General features: G+C 45.0%; 1 protein-coding gene across 3 annotated transcripts in view; it reads left to right on the forward strand.

Moving 5' to 3' along the window:
* Positions 1 to 26,523, forward strand: part of SPTBN2 (spectrin beta, non-erythrocytic 2) — a 1,240,451-nt gene that overhangs the window by 947,023 nt on the left and 266,905 nt on the right. For all 3 annotated transcript variants that reach the window (XM_082270338.1, XM_082270340.1, XM_082270339.1), the window contains 2 exons: positions 12,309 to 12,513; positions 14,548 to 14,922. In XM_082270338.1, coding sequence (XP_082126464.1) covers positions 12,309 to 12,513; positions 14,548 to 14,922 — 580 coding nt within the window. The remainder of the gene's footprint in view (positions 1 to 12,308; positions 12,514 to 14,547; positions 14,923 to 26,523) is intronic.

Genomic DNA, 26,523 nt, shown 5'->3' on the forward strand with positions numbered 1-26,523 from the left:
TCCATCTTAGATTCACCCAAAGGCGATGAGATGAAAGTGAAGAAACCAAAACAATTGAACCAAAAATAACGTTCTAAAAAACATGATAACATTCTAAGGGAACTGGGGGGTAAAGACCCCCAGAACAAAGAAGTAGCAAATCGTGGACTTTTGTGTCCAATACTCATCTCACTCTCTGTAAAGTTCTCTGATATCCAAAAGACAGTACAGCGCTCCCCGCTTCAAATACTATGTGGGGAGAGAGTAGTGTCTAAAGAGAGTTGAGTAGGGGGACAACAGACGGGATCAGTGAGATTGCGATATCAATGCAGGTGTATAATAGAATATCGCTCGGAAGTTTGGTAGGTGTCCGAGTATTTGCAGGTTAGAGTCTGTTATCTCTGAGGGTGCAGTTCTAGCCCTTCAAGATGATTGGTCTCTGGAGCATGGTCTGTTACTTCGATCTCTCCTAGGCGACAGTGTCCCCCAGATTGCTGATGGGCGAGGAGTGGATGGTGGTCTCTGTATGCTCTGGGGATCCAATAAGCCCAATTTCGCAAGTAGATCCTTGCCTTGCGAGACATTAGTCAACGTATATGTAGTGCCGTTGTGGGGTACTGTAAACTTAAAAGGGAATCCCCATCTGTATCTAATCCTTGTAACACCGTGGTGACCACCTTCATTTTCCTCCTATATTCCAGAGTAGTTGGTGAAATGTCCGGGTATATTTGAATGGTCACCCCCTTCAGCTGTATGTGAGGGGAATTGTGGGATGCTCTGAAGATATCCTCCTTCACCAGATAATCCTTCAGGCACATGACTGTATCTCTTGTTTGCTTAGCTGGTGTCCATTTTTGGTCTTAAGGCTCTATGGAGCCTGTTCCAGGCAAAAGAGGTTTCAAGGGTGGTCAGGGAGTAAAGAGCGGAACAATTTTTTAATGGCTGTTGGCAAGTCCGTGCTTGTTTCTGGGACCCCTCTGACCCTTATATTGTTCCGCCTGTTTTTATTGTCCAAGTCTTCCAGATGGGCCTGGAGCTGAAGGACTGTGTCTGAGAGAGCTTCATGGTCTTTCCTAAGGTCAGAGTAGGCCAGCAAAATCTGATCGTGCTTGGTCTCCAGCATATCCATCCTGCCTCCGAGGGCTGATATCTCCATGGTGAGTGTGTTAGTGGAGTTTAGCCTGGAACTCCAGAGCTATTTTGTCATACACTTTAGAGAGGCTGTCTTCCAGGGCCACTTTAGTTAACTGTGGTGGATACTCACTGTGCTCCGAGGAGGCAGTCTGGGATATAGCTCTCTCCAGGCTGCTGGTTGAGGCCTGTGTTTGCTGGGCGCCATCTTGGGACATCGTGGTTTGCTTCCTCACCCAAAGCAAATAGTTTGTTAAAGACCACTGGACATGCTTCTTTTTTGTGGCTCTTGGGGGTAGGCATACACCGGATGGTCCCGCAAGGGGTGCTCGGTCTGATGCAAGTAAAAATTAGGGGGATTATGGCTCTGGGTAGAAGAAATCTCAGCTGCCCCGGGAGCTCCTGCTACTCTCGTACGTCTAGCTTCTCGCCGCGCAGGCGGCCCACCATTTTATTATATCTTTTCATGTGACAACACTGAAGAAATGATACACTGCTAAAAGAAAAAATAGTGGGGGGGGGGGGCGTGACTGGAAGTGAACTGCGCCAGACGTTCTCCTCTTGTGCTCCTCACTGATGGAATAAAAATCCTAATACATCTGCGCTGCACTGACCGGTACAACTGAGCCACGCACACCCGGAGACAGAGCCCTCCACCCTGCACCTGGCGGTACTTTTTGCTCCCACTTGGGATTACGGATCAACTTGGAGGACGCTCCGTGGCCTACCCGGAAGTCCGCCGCCCCATTTGTCCATCATGGCTGCACTACGGAAGATCTGGAGGTCGGGGAGATCTACACCCTGTGCCATGGTGATTACCACTGTGACCCTCTCCGGCCTCTCACCGCTGTGACCCTCTCCGGCCTGGTGCCAGAACCCGTATAAAGATGCTTGTGGAGCTACATCCGGCTGCCATTCTCCACTAGGCCACATCCAGGCAGTGGGAGAGGGGCTCCTCATCCCCCTTACGCTGCACAAGCAATATTGTGTACTCTTATAGCCTAAGCTAACATCACAGAGCAGGGCCTGCAGCCGTTTATGCTACTATTCTACCACACTATAATCTGATGTAACCCAAACATAAAGGGGTTCACCAGTTATCTCTTCCATCAGCAAGGTCAAATTACTTCTCCTTTCCCCCATATCATCTGGATTTAACTGCTATGGCATCAAAAAGAAAAAAGGAAGGGATCTCACAAACTGGGGAAAAAGACAGTCTTTTTGCAGCACTGAGACACTTTAACTTTCAGAATAAGGAATCTCCCCATAGTGCTGCACATAGCTCTCCAAATCACTGTAGCTCCGCTCCATCCCTGGAGCATTAGGGTCCCCCTGGCCCCATATTCCCCTGCAAGGGGCTAGGTCCCACTCCTTTTAAGCCTCCTCTAGCCCGGCCAAAACCAAGCCCAAATTTCACCAGGACAGCAAGCTGCGGGAGACCGCTGGCACTGAATCCTCCTCGGGCCTGACTAGGGAACTACAGGACTCCATTTTGGCATTCCCCACTGCTAACCAACCGATTTTGGACACTACCCTGAAAGGATGTGTTGGTGACTCTACGTACTGCTATCCACGCCGACATTCTCGCTCTCTCACACAGCAGTTTAAAGCTGAAATGTCCAAGGTATTCAACAGAGTCACGCATATTGAACATAAAATGGGGGAATTCTACCTTTTAACAAAATGGTCGACTCCCACAATGAAAGGGACGAGGAAATGCATTGGATCAAGTCAAAACTGGCTGACCTCAAGGACAGGTCCCTTCCCAGACCACCCAACTATTTTGCCTACATTGGCTGCTTGGAAGGCCCAGACAAGTCAAACCAGCAATCCTACATCCCTTGAGAAAATCCAAATTCCTCTAGACGCGTTAATATTCCCGCTGAAGGATCTTTCTCTTGAAGAATGGTTTGGGGAAGTAACACTAATATATCGGATCTTACTTCTACAGAAGGTATTATCCCATTTGAAACCCTCTCCGCAAAGTTTTCCCTATCAGGGAAACAAGTGTTCACATACTTGGGGATCAAACCTCTGTTAAGCTCCACCCATTTTACACACACATACTTACCTAGTCAGGCTTGCGAATTTTGGAACATGGAGTACACTAAATGTGCTGGTATCTCGCTATTCTACAACCTTCTTCAAGATAAATCAACCTTCACTAAACTTCCTCAAATGCTTAAATGGAGAGGGATCTTGGGGTCCCAGTGTTGGAAGGTCATTGGTTAAAAGCAATTAGATGCAACTAAAAATACTCGCGATGCTCCATCTATTGGAAAACGGCCCAAAAGCTACAGCAAAGGTGGTATTTAACACCATACTTACTAGCAAAATTTTCCAAGGAGCACTTGGATACTTGCTGGAGAGAGTGTGGTCAATTAGGCACACTACTTCGCATGACTTGGTCTTGTTTCAATCTTTGAAGCTTCTAGTCTCAAATTTTAAAATTTATTGCACAACTCACAGGCTACGTTTGTCAAACCTAACCCAGCTCTGGCCATCCTGAGTATTGCAGCTGACTCTATCCAGTCGGGTATAAGGCCTATTTGTATGCACATTATTTTCGCTGCTAGAGCAACCATAATGGAAAAAATGGATATGAAATGATGTCCCTTATCTGAGAGAAGTAATTAGGTTAAGGTGATCTACATTTATGAACAAATAATGGCTTCTAAAGAAGGTTCAGTGTCAAAATTATGTCAAATTTGGCAACCTTGGTGCTCATTCTTTAAATGACTTTGACATTTTACCGTGCGTGTTCTTTGGTTCACTCCCATTTTTCTTTCTATGTTTGATTCTCTGCAATTTATGGTATCGGCTCCAGTATACTGCTTATTTCACTAGTAACGCACCCACCTCTCTTTCCATAGGTGGGGGGTCGGAAGAGACCTCACCCGGACACAGTTCCCTACAGGGGTGTCCGGGCGGATAAAGGTTTACTCTGTCCCCCACGGAGGTGCAGTGAGCCAATGGAGGTTTACAGTTCGGTTGACTAATTTTTATCATTCTACTCTGTTTGCAATTAAAAATGATCTCTGTATTTCCCCATGCTATCTTCTTGTACTGTATGTTGTCTTGTTTATTCACAACTTTGCATTGTTTGTAAGCTTTTTGTCTATATTTTTGAAAACTATTAATAAAAACATTTAAAAAAATGTAAAATAGTGAGTGTACAACTTGTATAACAGTGTAAATTTGCTGTCCCCTCAAAATAACTCAACACACAGCCATTAAGGTCTAAACCACTGGCAACAAAAGTGAGTACACCCCTAAGTGACAATGTCCAAAGTGGGCCCAAAGTGTCAATATTTTGCGTGGCCACCATGGTTTTCCAGCACTACCTGAACCCTCTTGGGCATAGAGTTCACCAGAGCATCACAGGTTGCCACTGGAGTCCTCTTCCACTCCTCCATGATGACATCACTGAGCTGGTGGGTGTTTGAGAACTTACGCTCCTCCACCTTCCATTTGAGGATGTGCCACAGATGCTCAATAGGGTTTAGGTCTGGTGACCTGTTGGGCCAGTCCATCACCTTTACCCTCAGCTTCTTTAGCAAGGCAGCGGTCCTCTTGGAGGTTTGTTTGGTGTCGTTATCATGTTGGAATACTGCCCTGCGGCCCAGTTTCCGAAGGGATGGGGATAATGCTCTGCTTCAATATGTCACCGTACATGTTGTCATTCATGGTTCCCTCAATGAACAGTAGCTCCACAGTGCCGGCAGCACTCGTGTATCCCCAGACCATGACAATCCCACCACCAGGCTTGACTGTAGGCAAGACACACTTGTTTTTGTACTCCTCACCTTGTTGCCGCCACACATGCTTGACACCATCTGAACCAAACAAGGTTATCTTGGTCTCATCAGACCACAGGACATGGTTCCAGTAATCCATGTCCATAGTCTGCTTTTCTTCAGCAAGTGGTTTGCAAGCTTTCTTGTGCATCTTTAGAAGAGGTTTACTTCTGAGATGACAGCCATGCAGACCAGTTTGATGCAGTGTGTTGCGTATAGTCTGAGCACGGACAGGCTGACCCCTATCCCCTTTAACCTCTACAGCAATGCTGGCAGCACTCCATCTATTCCCCAAAGACAACCTCTGGATATGATGCGGAGCATGTGCACTCAACTTCTTTGGTTGACCATGGCAAGGCCTGTTCTGAGTGGAACCTGTCCTGTTAAACCGCTGTATGGCCTTGGCCACTGTGCTGCAGCTCAGTTTCAGGATCTTGGCAATCTTCTTATAGCCTAGGCCATCTTTATGTAAAGCAACAATTCTTTTTTCAGATCCTCAAAGTTCTTTGCCATGAGGTGCCATGTTGAACTTCTAGTGACCAGTATGAGTGAGAGCAATAACACCAAATTTAACACACCAGCTCCCCATTCACACCTGGGACCTTGTAACACCAATGAGTCGCATGACACTGAAAAGGAAAATGGCTAATTGGGCCCAATTTGGACATTTTCACTCAGGGGTGTACTCACTTTTGTTGCCAGTGGTTTAGACATTAATGGCTGTGTGTTATTTTTAGGGGACAGCAAATTTACACTGTTATACATGCTGTACACTCACTACTTTACATTGCAGCAAACTGATATTTCTTCAGTGTTGTCAAATGAGAAGATAAAATATTTACAAAAACGTTACGGGTGTACTCACTTTTGTGAGATACTGTATATTTCTCTTTCATTCATTGACTGACACAGTGCTCCATAAATAACTAGTGGGTTATGTTGCCTCTTCCAGGAGTAGGACTAGGCAGAACATGAAACACATGGCTACGCCCATGGGCCGCCCTTAGCTGGTATATAACCCCACTCTCTGCTCTAGGTAGTTACTTTTAATCGGTCTAGTCAGAAGTAAGGACCTAGGCTCCCAGCTTGGATCTCTGGTCCTAGCAATTTTTTTCCTTCCTTACATGTTTTTTCTTTTTTCTCTACAATCCACTGCCAGGGCTGGTAAACAGGCTGGATAATCCAGTGGTCCCCCCAGCCCAGCCAGCGAGAACGTGCAAACCGCAGCTAGATCGGCAGCGACATAGCCTCACAGACAGATGCTGGCCCGTGAGTTAAACATTTTGCAGGGTCTGCATTCGACTGGGCTTGGGTCTGAGTCACAGCGGTCCCTTGGCAGATAGCTACCCTACTCAGGTGCAGAGGAGTTCTGTCTGGAGCGTTACCCGCACCATGGAAGGGTAAGTAAATTCCCCCCCTCTCCCCTTTTGGTGGTTTTCTTTGAGGTGGATGGGGGTAACCTCCTGGGAGGTTCCCTCCTCCCATCCTTAAATCCCTCACTGAACTGGGCTTCCCCCACTCCCTTTGCCCTCTGTCTGGACCTAGAGTCTGGTGGGGGTCCCAGGGCAGAGACTGCAGCAGAGACCCCTAGGTTTTCCCCCCGCTATCCCCACTCTGTAAAGATCCTGAGATAGTGTGTGTCCCGCACTGGTAGTTTAGAGGGGTCCCACTGTAGGAGACCCTTTGTGAATGCCCTGCTGTTTGCAATGTGGGTCTAATGCAGAGGGGCTCAGTGCAGAGTGCACAGCAGAGTCTCCCCTAAACATGTCTTACCTTCAGTGGGGCGGGGGGTCCCCGTGCAGCATTGCAGAGGGTGCAGGAAAGATCCTGGCAGCATGCTTCAGTGTTTGTAGGTGATGGTGGCCATTTTCCCTTAGTCTGGCTGGTCTCCGGTTGGCGGCCATGTTTGTGTAGCCGGATAATGTCACAGGGGCCATTTTCACTTAGTCTGGGAGATGCTAGGGAAAACTGAAGCCTCGTGGGGATGTAGAAGCTCCTCCACTTCCTTCTCCCCTCTTCCTGTGCCCAGAGCATATGAACAGGGATAGCGTCCATGATGATGCTGGGTTAAAATTCTCGGCGCTCCTCCGGTCGGTATGGTGAATCTTTGGGGATCCCTGTTATCTCTGATGAGTGGTACCCTGGGTCTTGGGGGGATCCTTTAGTGGTGCCAAAAGATTTTTTGTACTGCAAGTTCTTCTTTTTCCTTATAGAGCCTCAGGGTCACATCTCCCCCCACTGACCCCCTCATAGAGGTGGCAGGTCCCTCGGAACCCCAGCTTTTCCATAGTTGCACTGAAGGCAGTATTTAGTGTCCCGGCTGGAAGTGACGTCTGGGCAAAGGTCCAGGAGGTAGCATCCTCCGCCTTCCCCTGCTCAGGTTGTCTAATCTGATTCTGAGTAGACGCACTTATCACTACATCGCGTGAGACTTTAAAAATGGGGGATGCGGCTGATGTAGCCACTAACATGGCTGTGTCGTTTGGTATGCATAAGTCGCATCATACTCCAAAGGTGTTTCCTTATGTGCCTTTATTTTGACAGGCTTTTTATGTAAGGAATGGGAACCAGAATTACCCTTTGTGGTCCCCAAAAGTTTTGCTGTACGTTACCCTTTTGAGGAGTCACTTTTAAAAAAGGGGGCTAGTCCACTAGTGGTGGACCCTCCGGTTTCCAGGTTGAATAAAGCAGCCATGATCCCAGTAGAGGAATCCTTGTCCTTTAAGGACCGGCTGATAAAGTGAAGCCTGTGCCACGCAGCATGTTTACTATGCCTTGTTCGGCACTGCTGCCAGTCTTTGCATCAGCCCTGGTGTCTCAGACCCTATCTGAATGGGCCAGGCTTTTGCACTGGGTGGGTGAGCAGGTCCCCACTGCTTATGTTGATTTAGCGGACCAGTTTATCCATGGGCTGCAGTTTTTGTGATGCAGCTTTGGATACAGCTCCCGTGCTGTACAAATTTTGTTTCAGCGGTGCTGATTAGGCGCTTGCTGTGGCTTTGGAATTGGTTGACAGGCCAAGCCTCTAAGAAATATCTTTGATCTGCCCTTTCAAGGCTATCGCTTGTTTGGGGCTGCCCTGGATGACATCATTAAGGATCTCATAGGGGGAGAGTACCTTCCGGGCACAGTCAAGCGAAGGAGCCTCACCGCAGACGGGGGCCCTCCTCAACACATAGAAAATTATTTTGTGCTTCTGGGATGGAGATTAAGGGAAATAGATCTTTTAAATCCTCCCTGTGAGGTTCCAAGCAACCTTGGTCTGGGAAGCCTAGAGCTAGCATCCCCGGACTAGCAGACAAGACTCCTTTTAGCATGAAGGTCTGCCCATTATTGCGGTGGGGGGACATCTTTGCTGGTTTCCAGCCTGTGGACTTCTTTGGTGAGCGTCAAGGAGATATGCAAAAGGTTTATTTTGGGGGTACCTAGAAAGTGGGACAAAACTTGTCCTTTTCAGGGTTTTTAGGTCCTGAGTCGCCTTGTACATATTCCTCCAAAGGTTCAGGTGATGTCTGAACTACCCAAGGTCCCCCCTATCCCTGTCCAGGGAATTGATTTACCTAGGTCCGATTCTATTTCTGACCAGGGTGGTTCTTTCTCTGCACAAACTTCAGGGACCACAGGCTGTGATTCACTGGCTGCTGTCACACAGATAGTTCGCTCTCCCATTTTGCATACAGGTTCTGAGTGATGGTATCCACCTTCAGGACAGTTCTGTTTGCACAGTCTTACATGCTGCACCTTTAGCAGGTTCGGCTCCACAGGGGGATACGGATATTCGTGACGAGGTCACAGGGACCTCTGACAGATGCCCCAGGCATCCCAGGGCCACGATAAGGCCAGTGTCCTCCACGGCTAAGGCTTCTTCCGCAGTTCTGCGAGGAAGCAAGAGCGAGGATCTTCCAATCGATACCTGGAACCTATAGAGGTTGCACAGGCAGTCTATATATATATATATATATATATATACACACATACACACCGTGCCTTGCGAAAGTATTCACCCCTCTTGAACTTTTCAACCTTTTGCCACATTTCAGGCTTCAAGCATAAAGATATAAAACTGTAATTTTTTTTGAAGAATCAACAACAAGTGGGACACAATCATGAAGTGGAACAAAATTTATTGGATATTTCAAACTTTAACGAAAAACTGAAAATTTGGGCGTGCAAAATTATTCAGCCCCCTTAAGTTAAAACTTTGTAGCACCACCTTTTGCTGCGATTACAGCTGTAAGTCGCTTGGGGTAGGTCTCAGTTTTGCACATCGAGAGACTGAAATTTTTGCCAATTTCTCCTTGCAAAACTGCTCAAGCTCAGTGAGGTTGGTTGGAGAGCGTTTGTGAACAGCAGTTTTCAGTTCTTTCCACAGATTCTCGATTGAATTCAGGTCTGGACTTTGACTTGGCCATTCTAACACCTGGATATGTTTATTTGTGAACCATTCGAATGCATTGTAGATTTTGCTTTATGTTTTGGATCTTTGTCTTGTTGGAAGACAGATCTCTGTCCCAGTCTCAGGTCTTTTGCAGACTCCCTCAGGTTTTCTTCCAGAATGGTCCTGTATTTGGCTCCATCCATCTTCCCATCAATTTTAACCACCTTCCCTGTCCCTGCTGAAGAAAAGCAGGCCCAAACCATGGTGCTGCCACCGCCATGTTTGACAGTGGGGATGGTGTGTTCAGGTTGATGAGCTGTGTTGCTTTTACGCCAAACCTAACGTTTTGCATTGTTGCCAAAAAGTTTGATTTTGGATTCATCTGACCAGAGCACCTTCTTCCACATGTTTGGTGTGTCTCCCAGATGGCTTGTGGCAAACTTTAAACAACACTTTTTACGGATATCTTTAAGAAATGGCTTTCTTCTTGCCACTCTTCCATAAAGGCCAGATTTGTGCAGTATACGACTGATTGTTGTCCTATGGACAGAGTCTCCCACCTCAGCTGTAGATCTCTGCAGTTCATCCAGAGTGATCATGGGCCTCTTGGCTGCATCTCTGATCAGTCTTCTCCTTGTATGAGCTGAAAGTTTAGAGGGACGGCCAGGTCTTCGTAGATTTGCAGTGGTCTGATAACTCCTTCCATTTTAATATTATCGCTTGCACAGTGCTCCTTGGGATGTTTAAAGCTTGAGAAATCTTTTTGTATCCAAATCCGGCTATAAACTTCTCCACAAAGGTATCTCTCACCTGCCTGGTGTGTTCCTTGTTCTTCATCATGCTCTCTGCGCTTTAAACGGACCTCTGAGACTATCACAGTGCAGGTGCATTTATACGGAGACTTGATTACACACAGGTGGATTCTATTTATCATCATTAGTCATTTAGGTCAACATTGGATTATTCAGAGATCCTCACTGAACTTCTGGAGAGAGTTTGCTGCACTGAAAGTAAAGGGGCTGAATAATTTTGCATGCCCAATTTTTCAGTTTTTTATTTGTTAAAGTTTGAAATGTCCAATAAATTTTGTTCCACTTCATGATTGTGTCTCACCTGTTGATTCTTCACAAAAAATTACAGTTTTATATCTTTGTTTGAAGCCTGAAATGTGGCAAAAGGTCAAAGTTCAAGGGGCCCGAATACTTTCGCAAGGCACTGTATGTGTGTGTGTGTGTGTGTATGTATATATATATATATATATATATATATATACACACACACACACACACACACACACACTCTGCTCAAAAAATTTAAGGAGCACTTTTTAAAAAGAGTATAGCATCAAGTCCAACTCCTAGGATGTTGATCTGGTCAGTTAAGTAGTGCAGTGGGTTGGTAATCCATTTCAGCTGCTTTGGTGTTAATGAAATTAACAAATGCGAATGATGGGCAACAATGAGTCAACTTCCAGAACAAGAATGGTTTTACAGGTAGAGGCCTATGAGCACTTTTCCCCCCTCATCATTTCTGATTGTTTTTCAATAGCTTTGCATTTGGCTAGGGTCAGTGTCACTACTAGAAGCATGAGGCGATACCTGGACCCTATAGAGGTTGCACAGGCAGTGCAACTCCTCCAGGATAGCACATCAAATACGTGCCATTGCCAAAAGGTTTTCTGTGTCTCCTACCGCAGTCTCAAGAGCATGGTGGAGAATCCAGGAGAGACAGTTACTCTCCAGGAGAGCTGGACAGGGCCCTAGAAGATCCTTAACCCATCATCAGGACCGGTATCTGCTACTTTGTGCAAGGAGGAACAGGATGAACACTGCCAGAGCCCTACAAAATGACCTCCAGCAGGCCACTGGTGTGAATGTCCCTGACCAAACAATCAGAAACGGACTTCATGAGGGTGGCCTGAGAGCCTGACGTCCTCTCGTGGGCCCTGTGCTCACTGCCCAGCACTGTGGAGCTTGAATGGCATTTTCCATTGAGCACCAGAATTAGCAGGTCTGCCACTTGCACCCTGTGCTTTTCACAGATGAGAGCAGTTTCACCATGAGCACATGTGACAGACATGAAAGGGTCTGGAGAAGCCATGGAGAACATTAGGCTGCCTGTAACATCATTCAGCATGACCGGTTTGGTGGTGACAATGATGGTCTGGGGAGGCATATCCATGGAGGGACGCACAGACCCCTACAGGCTAGACAATGGCACCCTGGCTGCCATTGGGTATTGGGATGAAATCCTTGGACCCATTGTCAGACCCAATGCTGGTGCAGTGGGTCCTGGCTTCATCCTGGTGCACGACAATCCCCGGCCTCTTGTTGCGAGAGTATGCAGCCAGTTCCTCGAGGATGAATGAATTTATACCATTGAATAGACACCACGTTCGCCTAACCTAAATCCAATAGCACACTTCTGGGGCATTGTTTCAGTCTAGCGGACGCCACCAGGTTGCACCTCCGTCTGTTCAGGAGTTCAGTGATGCCCTGGTCCAGATCTGTGAGAAAATACCCCAGGACACCATCCGTTGTCTCATTAGGAGTATTCCCCAATGTTGTCAGGCATGCATACAAGCACGTGGGGGCCATACAAACTAAGTAACATTTTAAGTTGCTGCAATGAAATTTCAGCAAAATGGACTAGCCTGCTGCATTATTTTTTTTTTTTTTCACTTTAATTTTCGAGGTGTCTTTAAATTCAGCCCTCTGTAGGTTGATCATTTTCATTTCCATCAAGCAATGTGGCAATCCTTTTGATCCTAACACATTACCCAGTCCATATCAATATAGATATCCAGCATGATATTTTTCCCTATAGAGATCTGATGTGTTTTCAAAGATTTCCTTTAAATTTTTTTTGAGCAGTGTGTGTATATATGTGCGTGTGTGTATATGTGTGTGTATATGTACATGTGTGTGTATATGTATATATATATATATATATTATTTGAGAGATCTCTCTATATATAAAAAGCGAGATCATATAATGTTTTTTTTTCTTTCTTTTTTTTAAAGTGACCGCATTACTTTGCGTCAAGGACAAGTTGACAAGCTATATGCTAGTCTAAAGGATTTAGCAGAAGAGAGAAGAGGGAAGTTACAGGAACACCAAAAGCTCTGCCAACTAAAGAGAGACGTAGAAGACCTTGAACACTGGATTTCAGAACGTGAAGTGGTAGCGGCTTCCCATGAGTTAGGACAAGACTATGAGCATGTAACAGTAAGTTTAACTTTTGCATGTTGAGTTAAAAAATTACAGATTTGGGGGTAAGGTTTTGGTTATACTTAAGCCCTCATACACATTGGAGCAATTTGTCATGCGATTTGACAGGTCAAATCACATGTCAAGTCACAGCCTATTGCCAGCAATGTCACTGTTCCAATCAGTTGGCTATTTTGGGTGCAACTACAGTGGGTACGGAAAGTATTCAGACCCCCTTAAATTTTTCACTCTTTGTTATATTTCAGCCATTTGCTAAAATCATTTAAGTTCATTCTTCTTCCTCATGAGTGTACACCTAGCACCCCATACTGACAGAAAAACACAGAATTGTTGACATTGTTGCAGATTTATTAAAAAAGAAAAACTGAAATATCACATGGTCCTAAGTATTCAGACCCTTTGCTCAGTATTTAGTAGAAGCCCCCTTTTGATCTAATATAGCCAGGAGTCTTTTGGGGAAAGATGCAACAAGTCTTTCACACCTGGATTTGGGGATCCTCTGCCATTCCTCCTTGCAGATCCTCTCCAGTTCTGTCAGGTTGGATGGTAAACGTTGGTGGACAGCCATTTTTAGGTCTCTCCAGAGATGCTCAATTGGGTTTAAGTCAGGGCTCTGGCTGGGCCATTCAAGAACAGTCACGGAGTTGTTGTGAAGCCACTCCTTTGTTATTTTAGCTGTGTGCTTAGGGTCATTGTCTTGTTGGAAGGTAAACCTTCGGCCCAGTCTGAGGTCCAGAGCACTCTGGAGAAGGTTTTTGTCCAGGATATCCCTGTACTTGGCCACATTCATCTTTCCCTCGATTGCAACCAGTCGTCCTGTACCTGCAGCTGAAAAACCCCCCCACAGCATGATGCTGCCACCACCATGCTTCACTGTTGGGACTGTATTGGACAGGTGATGAGCAGTGCCTGGTTTTCTCCACACATACCGATTAGAATTAAGGCCAAAAAGTTCTATTTTGGTCTCATCAGATCAGAGAATCTTATTTCTCACCATCTTGGAGTCCTTCAGGTGTTTTTTTTTTTAGCAAACTCCATGCGGGCTTTCACATGTGTCTTACACTGAGGAGAGGCTTCTGTCGGGCCACTCTGCCATAAAGCTCCCACTGGTGGAGGGCTGCAGTGATGGTTGACTTTCTACAACTTTCTCCCATCTCCTGACTGCATCTCTGGAGCTCAGCCACAGTGATCTTTGGGTTCTTCTTTACCTCTCTCACCAAGGCTCTTCTCCCCCGATAGCTCAGTTTGGCCGGACGGCCAGCTCTAGGAAGGGTTCTAGTCGTCCCAAACGTCTTCCATTTGAGGATTATGGAGGCCACTGTGCTCTTAGGAACCTTAAGTGCAGCAGAAATCTTTTTGTAACCTTGGCCAGATCTGTGCCTTGACACAATTCTGTCTCTTAGCTCTTCAGGCAGTTCCTTTGACCTCATGATTCTCATTTGCTCTGACATGCACTGTGATCTGGAAGGTCTTATATAGACAGGTGTCTGGCTTTCCTAATCAAGTCCAATCAGTATAATCAAACACAGCTGGACTCAAATGAAGGTGTAGAACCATCTCAAGGATGATCAGAAGAAATGGAAAGCACCTGAGTTAAATATATGAGTGTCACAGCAAAGGGTCTGAATACTTAGGACCATGTGATATTTCAGTTTTTCTTTTTTAATAAATCTGCAACAATGTCAACAATTCTGTGTTTTTCCGTCAATATGGGGAGCTGTGTGTACATTCATGAGGAAGAAGAATGAACTTAAATGATTTTAGCAAATGGCAACAATATAACAGAGTGAAAAATTTAAGGGGGTCTGAATACTTTCCGTACCCACTGTACATTAAGACATCTGTGCATGAAGCCACACAGATGTATTTCAAGTCGCCTCCGAAGTCCCACTGAAATGCGATTTTGAAATTGTGCAATTTCAGATGAAGTAGCACGATTTCAAAGCTGTGTTCAATTTGAGCAAGGGCTAAATGTTTTGTTTACAAGTGTATTCAATCAAGGGTGATTTTTTTTTTTCTCGTGTTTTTCAGATGCTGAGAGATAAGTTCCGTGAATTCTCTCGTGACACCAGTAATATTGGCCAGGAAAGGGTGGATGCTGTTAACCTAATGGCTGATGAGCTTATTTCATCTGGACATTCAGAAAATGCAACTATTGCTGAATGGAAAGATGGTCTTAATGAGGCTTGGGCTGATCTCCTGGAAATGATTGATACGCGAAGCCAGATGCTAGCCGCCTCCTATGAGCTCCACCGCTTCTATCAGGATGCTCGAGAAACATTGGGTCAGATACAAGATAAGCATAAACAGCTTCCAGAAGAGACTGGCAGAGACCTTAACACTGCAGAAGCTATGCAGCGTATGCACACAACTTTTGAACATGACATTCAAGCCCTTAGTGCACAAGTAAGTCACAAGTAACTTTTTTTAAACTAGCCCTTATATAATTTAAAGACAGTGTGTCACATAAAATAGTTGAGCTATTTACACTGATATGCAGGTTCAAGAGCAGACACCTAGAGGATTTACTGTTGCCTAAGGGAGGATTGAACACTGTTTAAAAAAAAAAAAACTGATTAGGATAATCTCTCCTACTATAACTCAGCTCTAATATGTTATACTCCCCTGTTTTTTATTAATTCTTTTTATTACCTTTTTTTATCCTCGTTCCAGTCTCTTTACATCACTGCTAGAGTTGTCTCTTTGATTGCAATCATTCTGTGCAGTCCTTGTCAGACTAGCTTTTCAAGTATTGCTTCAAGACCCCATTGAACTGGACATTGCAGGTATAGTCTGACCTTCAGGCAATGGAGTTCCACGTGGGGCGCTTTTCAGACTGTTATGGTAAATTAGCTGCAGAGTGATTTCCACATTCAGAGCCTGTTGATAATGCCTCATCACTTAGCCTTGTCTCTGAAGGCTTAATTTGTGATTAAGTTGGTCAGGCCAACCATCAGGGGCAACTCTATTTACTGTGGTCGCTGGGTGCCATTAATCATTGTTTCTGCTCTTGTACAGAAGGGGTTAACACTGTGGGACTAAGTGTGAATGAATAAAGAGAGGGATAGGTGGCGCTGCATGAAGGCAAGTAGGATGTGAAATTATCGAAAATTAAGCTAAATCTGATAAATCCCGTGATAGGAAATGGCGTTAAAGCTGCAGAGAATATATTTGCGAGTGTATATACCACTAAAAACTCCAAAAAATATACAAATGCAATAGGGCTAAAAGTTATAAATATAAACCAAAAAGCACATCAATAATGTGACAAAGTGTAAAAAAGTGACTTCTGTGCAAAAAGTGAATAATTATACATATAAAACTATTTGACCAATAAAAATATGTTTAAAAACTACAGTACTTATAAAATTATCCAAGTGACATCTGTGCAAAAAAGTGAACAATAAATATATGAATGTGTAAATCAATGAGTTAAGCAAACTGAATTGAAGTCCACAAAAAAAAAAAATGTAAACCGTACATATGAAAAATGAATAATAGATGAAATGCCAATGGTAAATCAATCTTTAAGAGTGAACTCGTGCTCCCCCTCTCTCCCAGGACTGCACTCACCAGAAAGAGGAACCCCTGCAGGGGTAACTAGCATCAATCACAGGTCAGAATCTGGCTTTCCTATGTATGCCCAATAATGGAGACCTTGGATATATGAACCACGGGTACCAGTTCAATTAGAAGTCTGTGCTCAATGACAGTAGGCATGTAAGGATGGAAACCTCTCATAGTGTAAATCCGTATATAAATTAGTTTATTAAAAGATTCTAGTATACTCACAAACTAACACATGGTTGAGGTTGTTAAAACATCATTGTGTCACTTCTGCTGTGCACATTTTCGGTCCGTGGAACACACAGCGTTCGGGATCCACTGTTTGTTTTAACTACTTCAGCTCTGTTCGTTTGTAAGAGTATACTAGAATCTTTTAATAAACAAATGTATCTAACGGATTTATGCTATGAGATGTTTCCTTCCTTTTACATACCTGTGGTAACTGAGAACAGACTTCTAATAGAACTGGTACCCGTGGACCATATATCCAAGGTCTCCATTATTGGGCATACATAGGAAAGCCAGATTCTGACCTGTGATTGATGCTAGTTGCCCCTGCAGCAGTTCCTCTTTCTGGTGAGTGCGGTCCTGGGAGAGAGGCGGAGCACTATTTCACTCAGTCATGATTCACCTTGAAGATTGATTTACCACTGGCATTTTATCTATTAATTTTTCATATGGACTTTTTACATTTTATTTTTATTGTGGACTTCAATTAATTTTGCTTAACTCATTGATTTCACATTTGTACATTTATTATTATTCACTTTTTTACACAGATGTCACTTGGATAATTTTACTGTACTGTAGTTTTTACAAATATTTTTATTGATCAAATAATTTTATATGTATAATTCACTTTTTGCGCAAAAGTCACTTTTTTACACTTGGTCACTTTATTGATTTGCTTTTTGGTTTATATTTATAATTTTTAGCCATATTTGTAATTTTTTTGGAGTTGTTATTGGTGTATACACTCGCAAATATATTCTCTGAACCTTTAACACTTTATTTCCGATCACGGAATTTATCAGATTTAGCTTAATTTCCGATAGGTTCACATCCTACTTGCCTTAAGGCAGCGCCACCTATCCCTCCCTCTATTAATTCATGTCAGCATACCCTTCTGGGTTTAAATGTGAGGTAGGCTGCAGACTGTGACGTACATCATAGCGCGGAATTTATTATATACTGTGGGACTAAGTGCTGACCGCATCTGCTGGGTGGAGTGCTCACACTTGTGTTCCATGCTCTCTCCCATTCTATAGTATTGACAAAGCATCTCCTCACTGCTGCTCCTGCTTGCAAGGGCCACATGAAACATAGCTCTTTGATGCATTCCAGTATTCTGCCTATAGTGGTTTTGGTTGCTTCCAACCATTTGGCCTCATGCGCACGTCTTTTTTTTTTTTTTTTTTTTCAACTCTCCTAGAAGCCAGCAGCTTGGAAAAGTGTTCAAAGCTTTTACAAGCTTTTAGAGCCATTAAGCTGTTGGACGGTAGTTCATTTTACTGGCCAGAATAAATCATTTCTGGCCATTGAAATAATTTAATGCCTAAGCACCAGCATTAAGGCACATTTAGCAGCGTCAAGCTTTTTTTCTGCCCAAACACTACTGCTCCTGCCTCTAAAAGCTCCTGCCACTAAACGCTACTAAAAGGCTATGTGTGCATGGACATATAGGATAACATGGAGGGGCATTTTGAGGCAGGAAAATGTGCATGAGTCCTTCAACTCACCTGCTACTAGCTGTCTGGGCTTCGTGGGTATTTGTGGCCATGCCGACATATTGCCCTATCACCATGCAGTCGCAACATTTTGGATGGAGAAGGGGAAGTGTCTTGTTTCATCAGGGGCCATCAAGTCATACTCCTAATAATGGAGCAACTACTGATGATGCTGGTATCTGCAGCCTGAAATCCTACTGGTCTCTTCTTTTGAAGTCCACCCTTTCGTGTAGTCCTGTTTAGGTTTGATGGGTGTGGCTGCATACTCTCTCCCTTTTGGCTGAGGTTTTTACTATAATCAAGTCTTCATGATCCAAGTCACTCAGTCATATGCTGACCCTGACTACAGAGGCCACGGGCATGCTCCCATGCCTTCTTTTGCAGATTTTTTTCATCAGATTTTCTTCCAGCTCACTGCGGATTTCGAGCTCCAAGCACCTATTAATAATATATCCCTTTGGGGAGGATTTTGTACAGAAGTGGTCAATTACCACTATGAATTCAGCATTCTCCTTAAAGGAGAAGTTCACCTTTTTTACTAATAAATGCACATTTTTCGATCGTTCATTGACAGACGCCACTCCATATAATTCTTGACCATTGGGTTATACTGCCCCTACAGGAGTAGAACACTAGGCAGGAAAATGCTTTACCACGCCTATGGGTCCGTCCCTGCAGGCATACATACTCACTGTGCACATACACACTCTGCTATAGGCTTCAGTTTGTTTCTGCCTAGTTTAGGAGTAGGACCTAGTTTTCTGCTGGGACTTCAGTCTTGGCTGTTTTTTTTTTGGGAAACTTTTTGTAAGACTTTACTTTTTAGTTAGTTTTTTTCCTGAGAGGGGAGAAGCTAGGGTGACTTTAGTACATCACCCAGGTATTTCCTGTTCCTGTGTCAGATAGTTTTTCTTTCTACAAAGAACGTTCCTCTATATATGGCAACTGCGGACACATGGATATGCGTCTTCACATTCTAATGAGGAGGATGTATTCTCGTCCGCAGCGGTGCGGAAAAGCGCGCTGGTGGAGGCACTTATAGTGTCAGTGCGGGAAACCTTCAAAATGGATAATTCTAGAGCGTCAGGGACGCAGGTGTCTTTTGGCACCCTCAGATGCCAGAAGTAAGGCAATGTCTAGTGTGTTTCCAGAGGAGTCCCCAGTATTTACAGACCCCGTAGATAGACCGATTGCGCCTCTGTCCCGCCATTTGCATGTATTAGTGGACTCAATACTGGAACCGGTCTTTGTGATCACTCTGGTGTAACAGACCATAAAAGAATGGGCGAAGTTGCTGAAAGGTGACTTGGAAACGGAGCAGCTCTCGCGTCGGGCCTGATGGAGCGAACTGACCAAATGGTCCAAACCCTTCTGTATATTTGTGATGTGTCGCTGGATGCTGCTCCCCTGGTAGCCAGAGTGTTTGCGATGCGGGTTGCTATTAGACGCATGGTTTAGCTAAAAAGCGGATGTACGGACCAGGCTTCCAAAAAGGCTCTTTCTGACCTTCCCTTTACAGGGGACAGGTTGTTTGGATCCTCCCTGGATGAGTTGATCAAAGGCCTTACGAGTGGGAAAAGTACTCTTCTTCCCCAATCCACCAAGTGCAAGGCACCGCATAATAGACGGGGGCCTTCATCTACTGCTCATAGGCAACCCTTTCTTACCTCTGGGTTGCAGGAGAAAGGACCGAAGTCATTCAGGTCTTCTGGGGGCCCAGGAAGGGTGGCAAAGTGCGCCCAATCCTGGATCTCAAAGCCCCGAAGCGCTTTGTGCGGGTACAGAAGTTTCGAATGGAGTCTATTTGCACGGGGTAGCGTCCCTAAATCAGGGAGACCGGTTGGCCTTTCTCGATATCAAGGACGCATATATACACATCCCTAGCTATGCTGGACACCAGTGATTTTTTTCTTTTTTCGTTTTGCTGTGGGAAAGGAGCACTTTAAATTTGTGGCGTTACCCTTTGGTCTTGCATCTGCTCCCAGGGTCTTCACAAAAGTGTTTGCTCCAGCGATCGGGGGTGAGGCTCGTCCCTCGGACATAGCCCATCCCTGATCAAGGTAAACAGCCAATAGAAATTGGCTGTTTACCACGTGATCGTCTGTGTCAATCACAGCCGATCACATGAGCGGCTCCAGCACGAGCCGCTCGTTCTCTCTGCAATGCGCGCCCCCGTGGGCGCGCAGAGCAGCGATCGGGGACGAGGCTCGTCCCTCGGACAGAGTTGATCCCCGATCTAGGTAAAGAGCCAATGAAATTGGCTCTTTACCACGTGACCGGCTGTGTCCAATCACAGCCGGTCACAAATGTCAACAGAGAACACGGTAACTAGCTGTCACCGTGTTCTCCTCCTCACACACTGATCCTGTGTGAGGAAGAGAGTGTGGTAACAGCTAGTTACCAAGTACAGTGCACCCCAAACACACTGATTGCCCCCCCCCCCCAATAAAGAGCACCTGTCACTAGCCCATCAAAGTACCTGAGTACCTGTCACCAGCCCATCAGGTACTCTGATGACGGGTACTCTGATGGGCTGGTGACAGGTACTCGGGTACTCTGATGACAGGTACTCGGGTACTCTGATGACGGGTACTCTGATACTCTGATGACAGGTACTCGGGTACTCTGATGACAGGTACTCGGGTACTTTGAGTACCTGTCAACGGAGTACCCGTCATCAGAGTACCTGAGTACCTGTCACCTACCCATCAGAGTACCTGAGTACCTTCCACCTGCTCATCAGAGTACCTGACGCCTGAAGTACCCGAGTACTTGCCGCCTGCTCATCAGTACCCATCACTACTCATCAGTACCTATCACGTATCAGTACTGATCACCAGTACCCATCAGTACAGTATCACCTATCAGTATCAGTACTACTCATCAGTACCTATCACCTGCCTGTCACCTGCCTATCGGAGTACCCGAGTACCTGTCACCTGCCTATCGGAGTACCTGTCACCTGCCTATCTGAGTACCCGAGTTCCTGTCACCTGCCTATCGGAGTACCCGAGTACCTGCCACCTGCTCATCAGTACCAGAGTACCTGTCACCTGCCTGTCACCTGCCCAACAAAGTACCCGAGTACCTGTCGCCCTTCATACAGCCACCATGTCTAAGTCCAAAAAAGTTTATATACGTCCTCCGTTTAAACCTAAATACCGGTGTTATGGCAGCAGATAGCTGCCATAACCCTGGTATTTTTTTAAACGGTGGACGGTTGGCTTTCCGATAAGGGTGGTCCCAGCGGCGGATTCGCAGCGGGATCACCCTTCCGGGATGGCGGAAGAGGTGCCCCCCCCCCCCCCTCCCGCCGCATCCGGTCCTTTTCCCCGCTTACCGGACCCGCCGACAGCGGGGAAAACGATCCGGTCCCGGATCCTCACAGACAGGATGTCGAGTGAGGGCAAGCTTGCCCTCACTTGACTCTATGGTCTTGGAGGACCGTAGCTACGGAAAATGTTGTTGCCTAGCAACCGGTTTAGAGGTCCTTTTTTTTTTTTTTTCATTTTATATAATAATTTTTTTTTTTCTTTTTTTTTTTTCTATCTTTTAGTGTACTTGTGAGATCTGAGGACTTTTTGACCACAGATCTCACAAAAAAGAGGTCCTGTCGTGCCTTTTTCAATTACAAGTAATGTTTACATTTCTTGTAATAGAAATAAAAATGATCCATTTTTTTTTTTTTTTGTTAAACGGTGTAAAAATAAAAAATAATAAATAAAATAAATAGTAAAAAAAAAAAAAATTAAAGCACCCTGTCCCCGTTAGCTCGCACGCAGAAGCGACGCATACGCCCACATATGTAAACTGTGTTCAAACCACACATGTGAGGTACCGCCGCGATCGTTAGAGCAAGGGGAATAATTTGAGCCCTAGACCTCCTCTGTAACTCAAAGATGGCAACCTGTAGAAATTTTTAAATTGTCGCCTATGGGGATTTTTAAGTACCAAAGTTTGTCGCCATTCCGTGAGCGTGCGCAATTTTGAAACATGACATGTTGGGTATCTATTTACTTGGCGTAACATTATCTTTCACATTATGGAAAAAAATTGGGCTAACTTTACTGGTTTCTTATTTTTTAATTAAAAAAAGTGAATTTTTTCCAAAAAAATTGCGTTTGGAAGACCGCTGCGCAAATACGGTGTGATAAAAATATTGCAATAATCTCCATTTTAATCTCTAGGGTCTCTGCTAAAAAAAAATATATAATGTTTGGGGGTTCTAAGCAGTTTTCTAGCAAAACAACTGATTTTAGCTTGTAAACACCAAATGTCAAAAATAGGCCTAGGCAAGTGGCTAGGATGCATAATGATGCTCCTTGGATGTTGGGCCCCTCTATATGGCTAGGCTGTGAAAAAGTTTCACATGTGGTATTGCCATACTCAGGAGGAGTGGCAGAATGTATTTTGGGGTGTAATTTTTGCTGTGTACATGCTATGTGTTAGGAATATCCTATAAATTGATAACTTTGTGTAAAAAAAAAAAAAAAGTTTTCATTTTTTTCCCACATTTTCCAAAAACCTGTGGAAAAAAATATGTTCAAACGACCCATAATGCATAATAGAATATACGTTGGAGTGTTTGCTTTCCAAAATGGGGTCATTTTGTGGACTTTTCCATTGTATTGGTGCTCTAGGGCCTTGAAAAGTGTGATAGGTAGTAAGAAAGTTTTATGTGTATTTATGCTCCTAGAACGCCTGAAGGTGCTTCTTGGACGTGGAGTCTCTTTTTGTGGCCAGGCTGTGTAAAAGTCTCACACATGTGGTATCGCCATACTCGGAAGAAGTAGCAGAATGTATTTTTGGGTGTCATTTTTGCTGTGTACATGCTATGTGTTAGAAATAGCTTATAAATTGACAACTTTGTGGGAAAAAAAAGAGAAAAAAATGTTTTTCTTCATTTTCCCAAGAATTGTGGGAAAAAATTACAACTTCAAAAAAACCCACCATGCCTCTTACTAAATACCTTGGACTGTCTACTTTACAAAAAGGGGTCATTTGGGCGGTATTTGTACTGTCCTGACATTTCAGGGCCTCAAGAAAGGAGATAGGCAGTCAGTACATCTGGTGTGATCAATTTTCAGTAATTGGTACCATAGCTTCTAGACTCAATAACTTTCACACAGACTAAATAATATACACTAATTTGGATTAATTTTACCAGAGACATGTAGCAGTATACATTTTGGCCCAAATGTATGAAGAAAAATTAATTTTTGCAAAATTTTATAATTGAAACTAAAAAAAAGTGTTGTTTTTTCAAAATTTTTGCTCTTTTTTTGCATATATCACGAAAAAAAAACCCCAGTTGTGATCAAATACCACCAAAAGAAAGCTCTATTTGTGTGAAAAAAATGATAAAAATTTTGTTTCATTACAGTGTAGCATGACTGAGCAATTGTCATTCAAAGTGTGAGAGTGCTGAAAGCTGAAAATTGGTCTGGGCAGGAAGGGTGTCTAACTGCTCTGTATGGAAGTGGTTAAGAGAAGATTCTCATTCAACTCTGTTGGTAATCACTGTAAGGACTCTGCAAGAGTTCAGCTGGACCATCAATTTCACAAAATTAGCCCTGGTACCATCCTTAAGACAGGTCTACCTGGGTCTGATTCTGGATTCCACTTCAGCAAAGGTTTTTCTTCCCCTGGACTAGCAGCAGAATTTGTGCTTCGTTTTTTGTTGTCCAGCAATCTGTCCTCTCTGCGGACTTGCATGAAAGTCCTAGGCCTGATGGTGTCGAACTTTGAGGCGGTTCCTTTTGCTCAGTTCCACACCCAGGTCATTAGAGGGAAATTCTGGTCAAATGGACCAAAGATCCAAAGTCGTCGTGACTCAAACGAATCATAGAATCGAACACAAAAACTGCTCTTCTAGGGTGGCTTTGCTCGTTGGCATTGCACCAGGGCAAGTCTTTCCTTCCACTGTATTGGACCGTGGTCACCACGGACGCCAGCCTGACCCGGTAGGGAAGAGTGCTGGGGAAGCTGTGTGCAGGGGGCCTTGGACAGTGGAAGAGTCCAGACTACCGATCAATGTTCTGGAACTCAGGGCAATAAAGCTTTGCCTTTGTCACTGGACAAATCGTCTACAAGGTTGTCCAGTCCGAGTTCAATTGGACAATGCCATGGCTGTGGCTTACATAAATCATCAAGGGGGCACCAAGAGTGTCCTAGCTGCCTGGGAGGTGGCCGAGATCTTGAAATGGGCAGATAATTTTGTTCCGGCTCTCTCCGCGGTACACATCCCAGGTGTGGAAAACTGGCAGGCGGACTTCCTGAGTCGTCAGGTGTTGGATCAGGGGGAATGGTCTCTACACCCAGAGGTGTTTCATCTCCTGTGTGCTCAGTGGTGGACACCCGATGTCGACCTGTTGGCCTCTCGGCTCAACAAGAAGGTTCAAAGATTTGTAGTCAGGTCACGGGATCCCCTAGCCGACACCGTCGATGTACTAGTGGCTCCTTGGGGTCATAATCGGCTGATCTATGCGTTTCCACCGCTGGAACTCCTGCCAAGACTTCTGTGCAGAATAGAGGCGGAGGGGATTCCAATCATTCTGGTGGCTCCAGACAGGCCTCACCGGTCTAGGTATGCAGATCTGGTAAGATTGGTCACCAATGCTCCTTGGAGACTCCCTCTCAGGGAAGATCTGCTGTCTCAAGATCTTCCATGCTGGCTTTAACGGCGTGGCTGTTAAAAGCCAGGTGTTGAAGGATAGGGGTCTTTCTGATTGAGTGATTCCTACACTGTTGAAGGCCAGGAAGTCTACTTCCAGGAAGATCTATCATTGTACGTGGAAATCGTACATTTCATAGTGTGAATCCATGAAGGTGCATTCTTGCCTTTTTTTCAGTGGCTAGGATTTTGGCTTTCCTTCAGAGAGGTGTCGTACAGAAGTTGGATACTATTAAAAGCCAAGTGTCGTCCTTGGCTGTGTTTTTCCAACGTCCTTTAGCCTCGCATTCCTTGATTTGCACTGTTATCCAAGGGGTCTGTCGTGGCCCCTCCGAGACGATCCCTGTTACCTTCGTGGGATCCTTGAATTTTCTGTTCTTCAAAAACCTTCTTTTGAGAACATTTGGGAGATTCCTCTGCTTACCTTGTCTCAGAAGGTTGCCTTTTTTTGGTGGCTATTACCTCTGCTCGCAACTTTTTTTTTTTTGCAGGTAAACAAATGTGCTTTTTTTTTTTCTTCTATGGAGCCTGCAGAGCATTGCATTGGCGATCAGATCATGGGTCCAATGCAGGGCTTCTGCAGACTCAAGATATCGGTCTTGCCCGTACCTCATATGGGCAGGTAGTTACTTGAGAGCAGGAATAATCCATGAACTGCGAAAGGCGCTCACCAACACCCTCGCATTTCATTGGGAACTACAAGCAGTCCGCTGCAGTGGCTAACGGCAGATGTAGTTTATTAATTCACAGGAAACTGAATGAGCGACGCGACTGTGTGAACAGAGCCCTGCATGGCCACGTTCTTTTGAAAAAGTGACTGCAGTTTGGGAGGGTGGGGAGATCCCCCCACCCGCTGTCGCAGGGCAGATTGGCAGCAAGAGCTGGAACATATTCCATGTGCCACCCTAAATACAGATGGAACAAGTAACATGTTCCAAAAGGTGAACGTAGCCTTTAACAGTAGAGGTTGAACCTGTGTTTAAGGTTCCAACAAATGAGAAATTGGAAGCCCTTTCTGGAGCATTGCTATTGCTGGTCGTTTGGGCCCTTTAACTGATTGACCGTGACCTTTCTTTGTCAAACCATGTCTTACAGGTCAAACTCCCTTAAGAGATTTAACCACTGCTGTGGTTCATTTCTTAGCTTAGAATGGATGAAGAAGATGGAGGTGGCAGGTCCCTCAGAACCCCAGCTTCCCATGGTTGAACAGAAGGCGGTCCTGCAGTCCTTAGTGTTCTGGGTGGAAGTGGCACGTGGGCAAAGGCCCAGGAGAAAGCGTCCCCCCAACTCCCCTGCTCAGGCTGTCTCATCTGATTCTGAGCCAGATGCCGCCGTAGATGCGGCCCAACCAGGGGGACATAATATCACACCCCCTGATCCATCCGATAGCGATTCCTCCATGGTTGCAGCAGCGAATGAAAAACCGCTGACAGACGCACTTATCACTGCATTGCATGAAACTTTAAACATGGAGGATGCTGCTGATGTATCCATGGCTGTGGCTGTGGCTGTGTCATTGGTATGCACAAGTCACATCATACTCTATAGGTGTTTCCTTATGTGCCTTATTTTGACAGGTTTTTCTGTGAGAAATGGGAACAACCAAAAGGACCATTTGGGGGTCCCTAAATGTTTTGCTATACGTTACCATTTTGAGGAGTCCCTTTTAAAAAAAGTGGACTAGTCCACCAGTGGTGGACCCTCCTCTTTCCAAGTTAAATAAAGCAACCATGATCCTAGTAGAGGATTCCCCATCCTTTAGGGACCCGGCTGATGAGAAAGTGGAGGCTGTGGCACGCAGCATGTTTACTATGGCTTGTTTGGCATTGTGGCCAGTCTTTGCCTCAGCCCTGGTGTCTCAGACCCTATCTGAATGGGCCAAGCTTTTGTGCTGGGGGGATGAGCAGGTCCCCACTGCTTATGTTGATTTAGCAGACCAGTTGATCCATGAGCTGCAGTTTTTGTGATGCAGCTTTGGACACAGCTCCTGTGCTGTCCAAACTTTGTTTCAGCAGTGGTAATTAGGCGCGTGCTGTGGCT

This window comes from Pelophylax lessonae, assembly GCF_965119305.1.
Source record: "Pelophylax lessonae genome assembly, chromosome: 10".
NCBI lineage: Eukaryota > Metazoa > Chordata > Amphibia > Anura > Ranidae > Pelophylax > Pelophylax lessonae.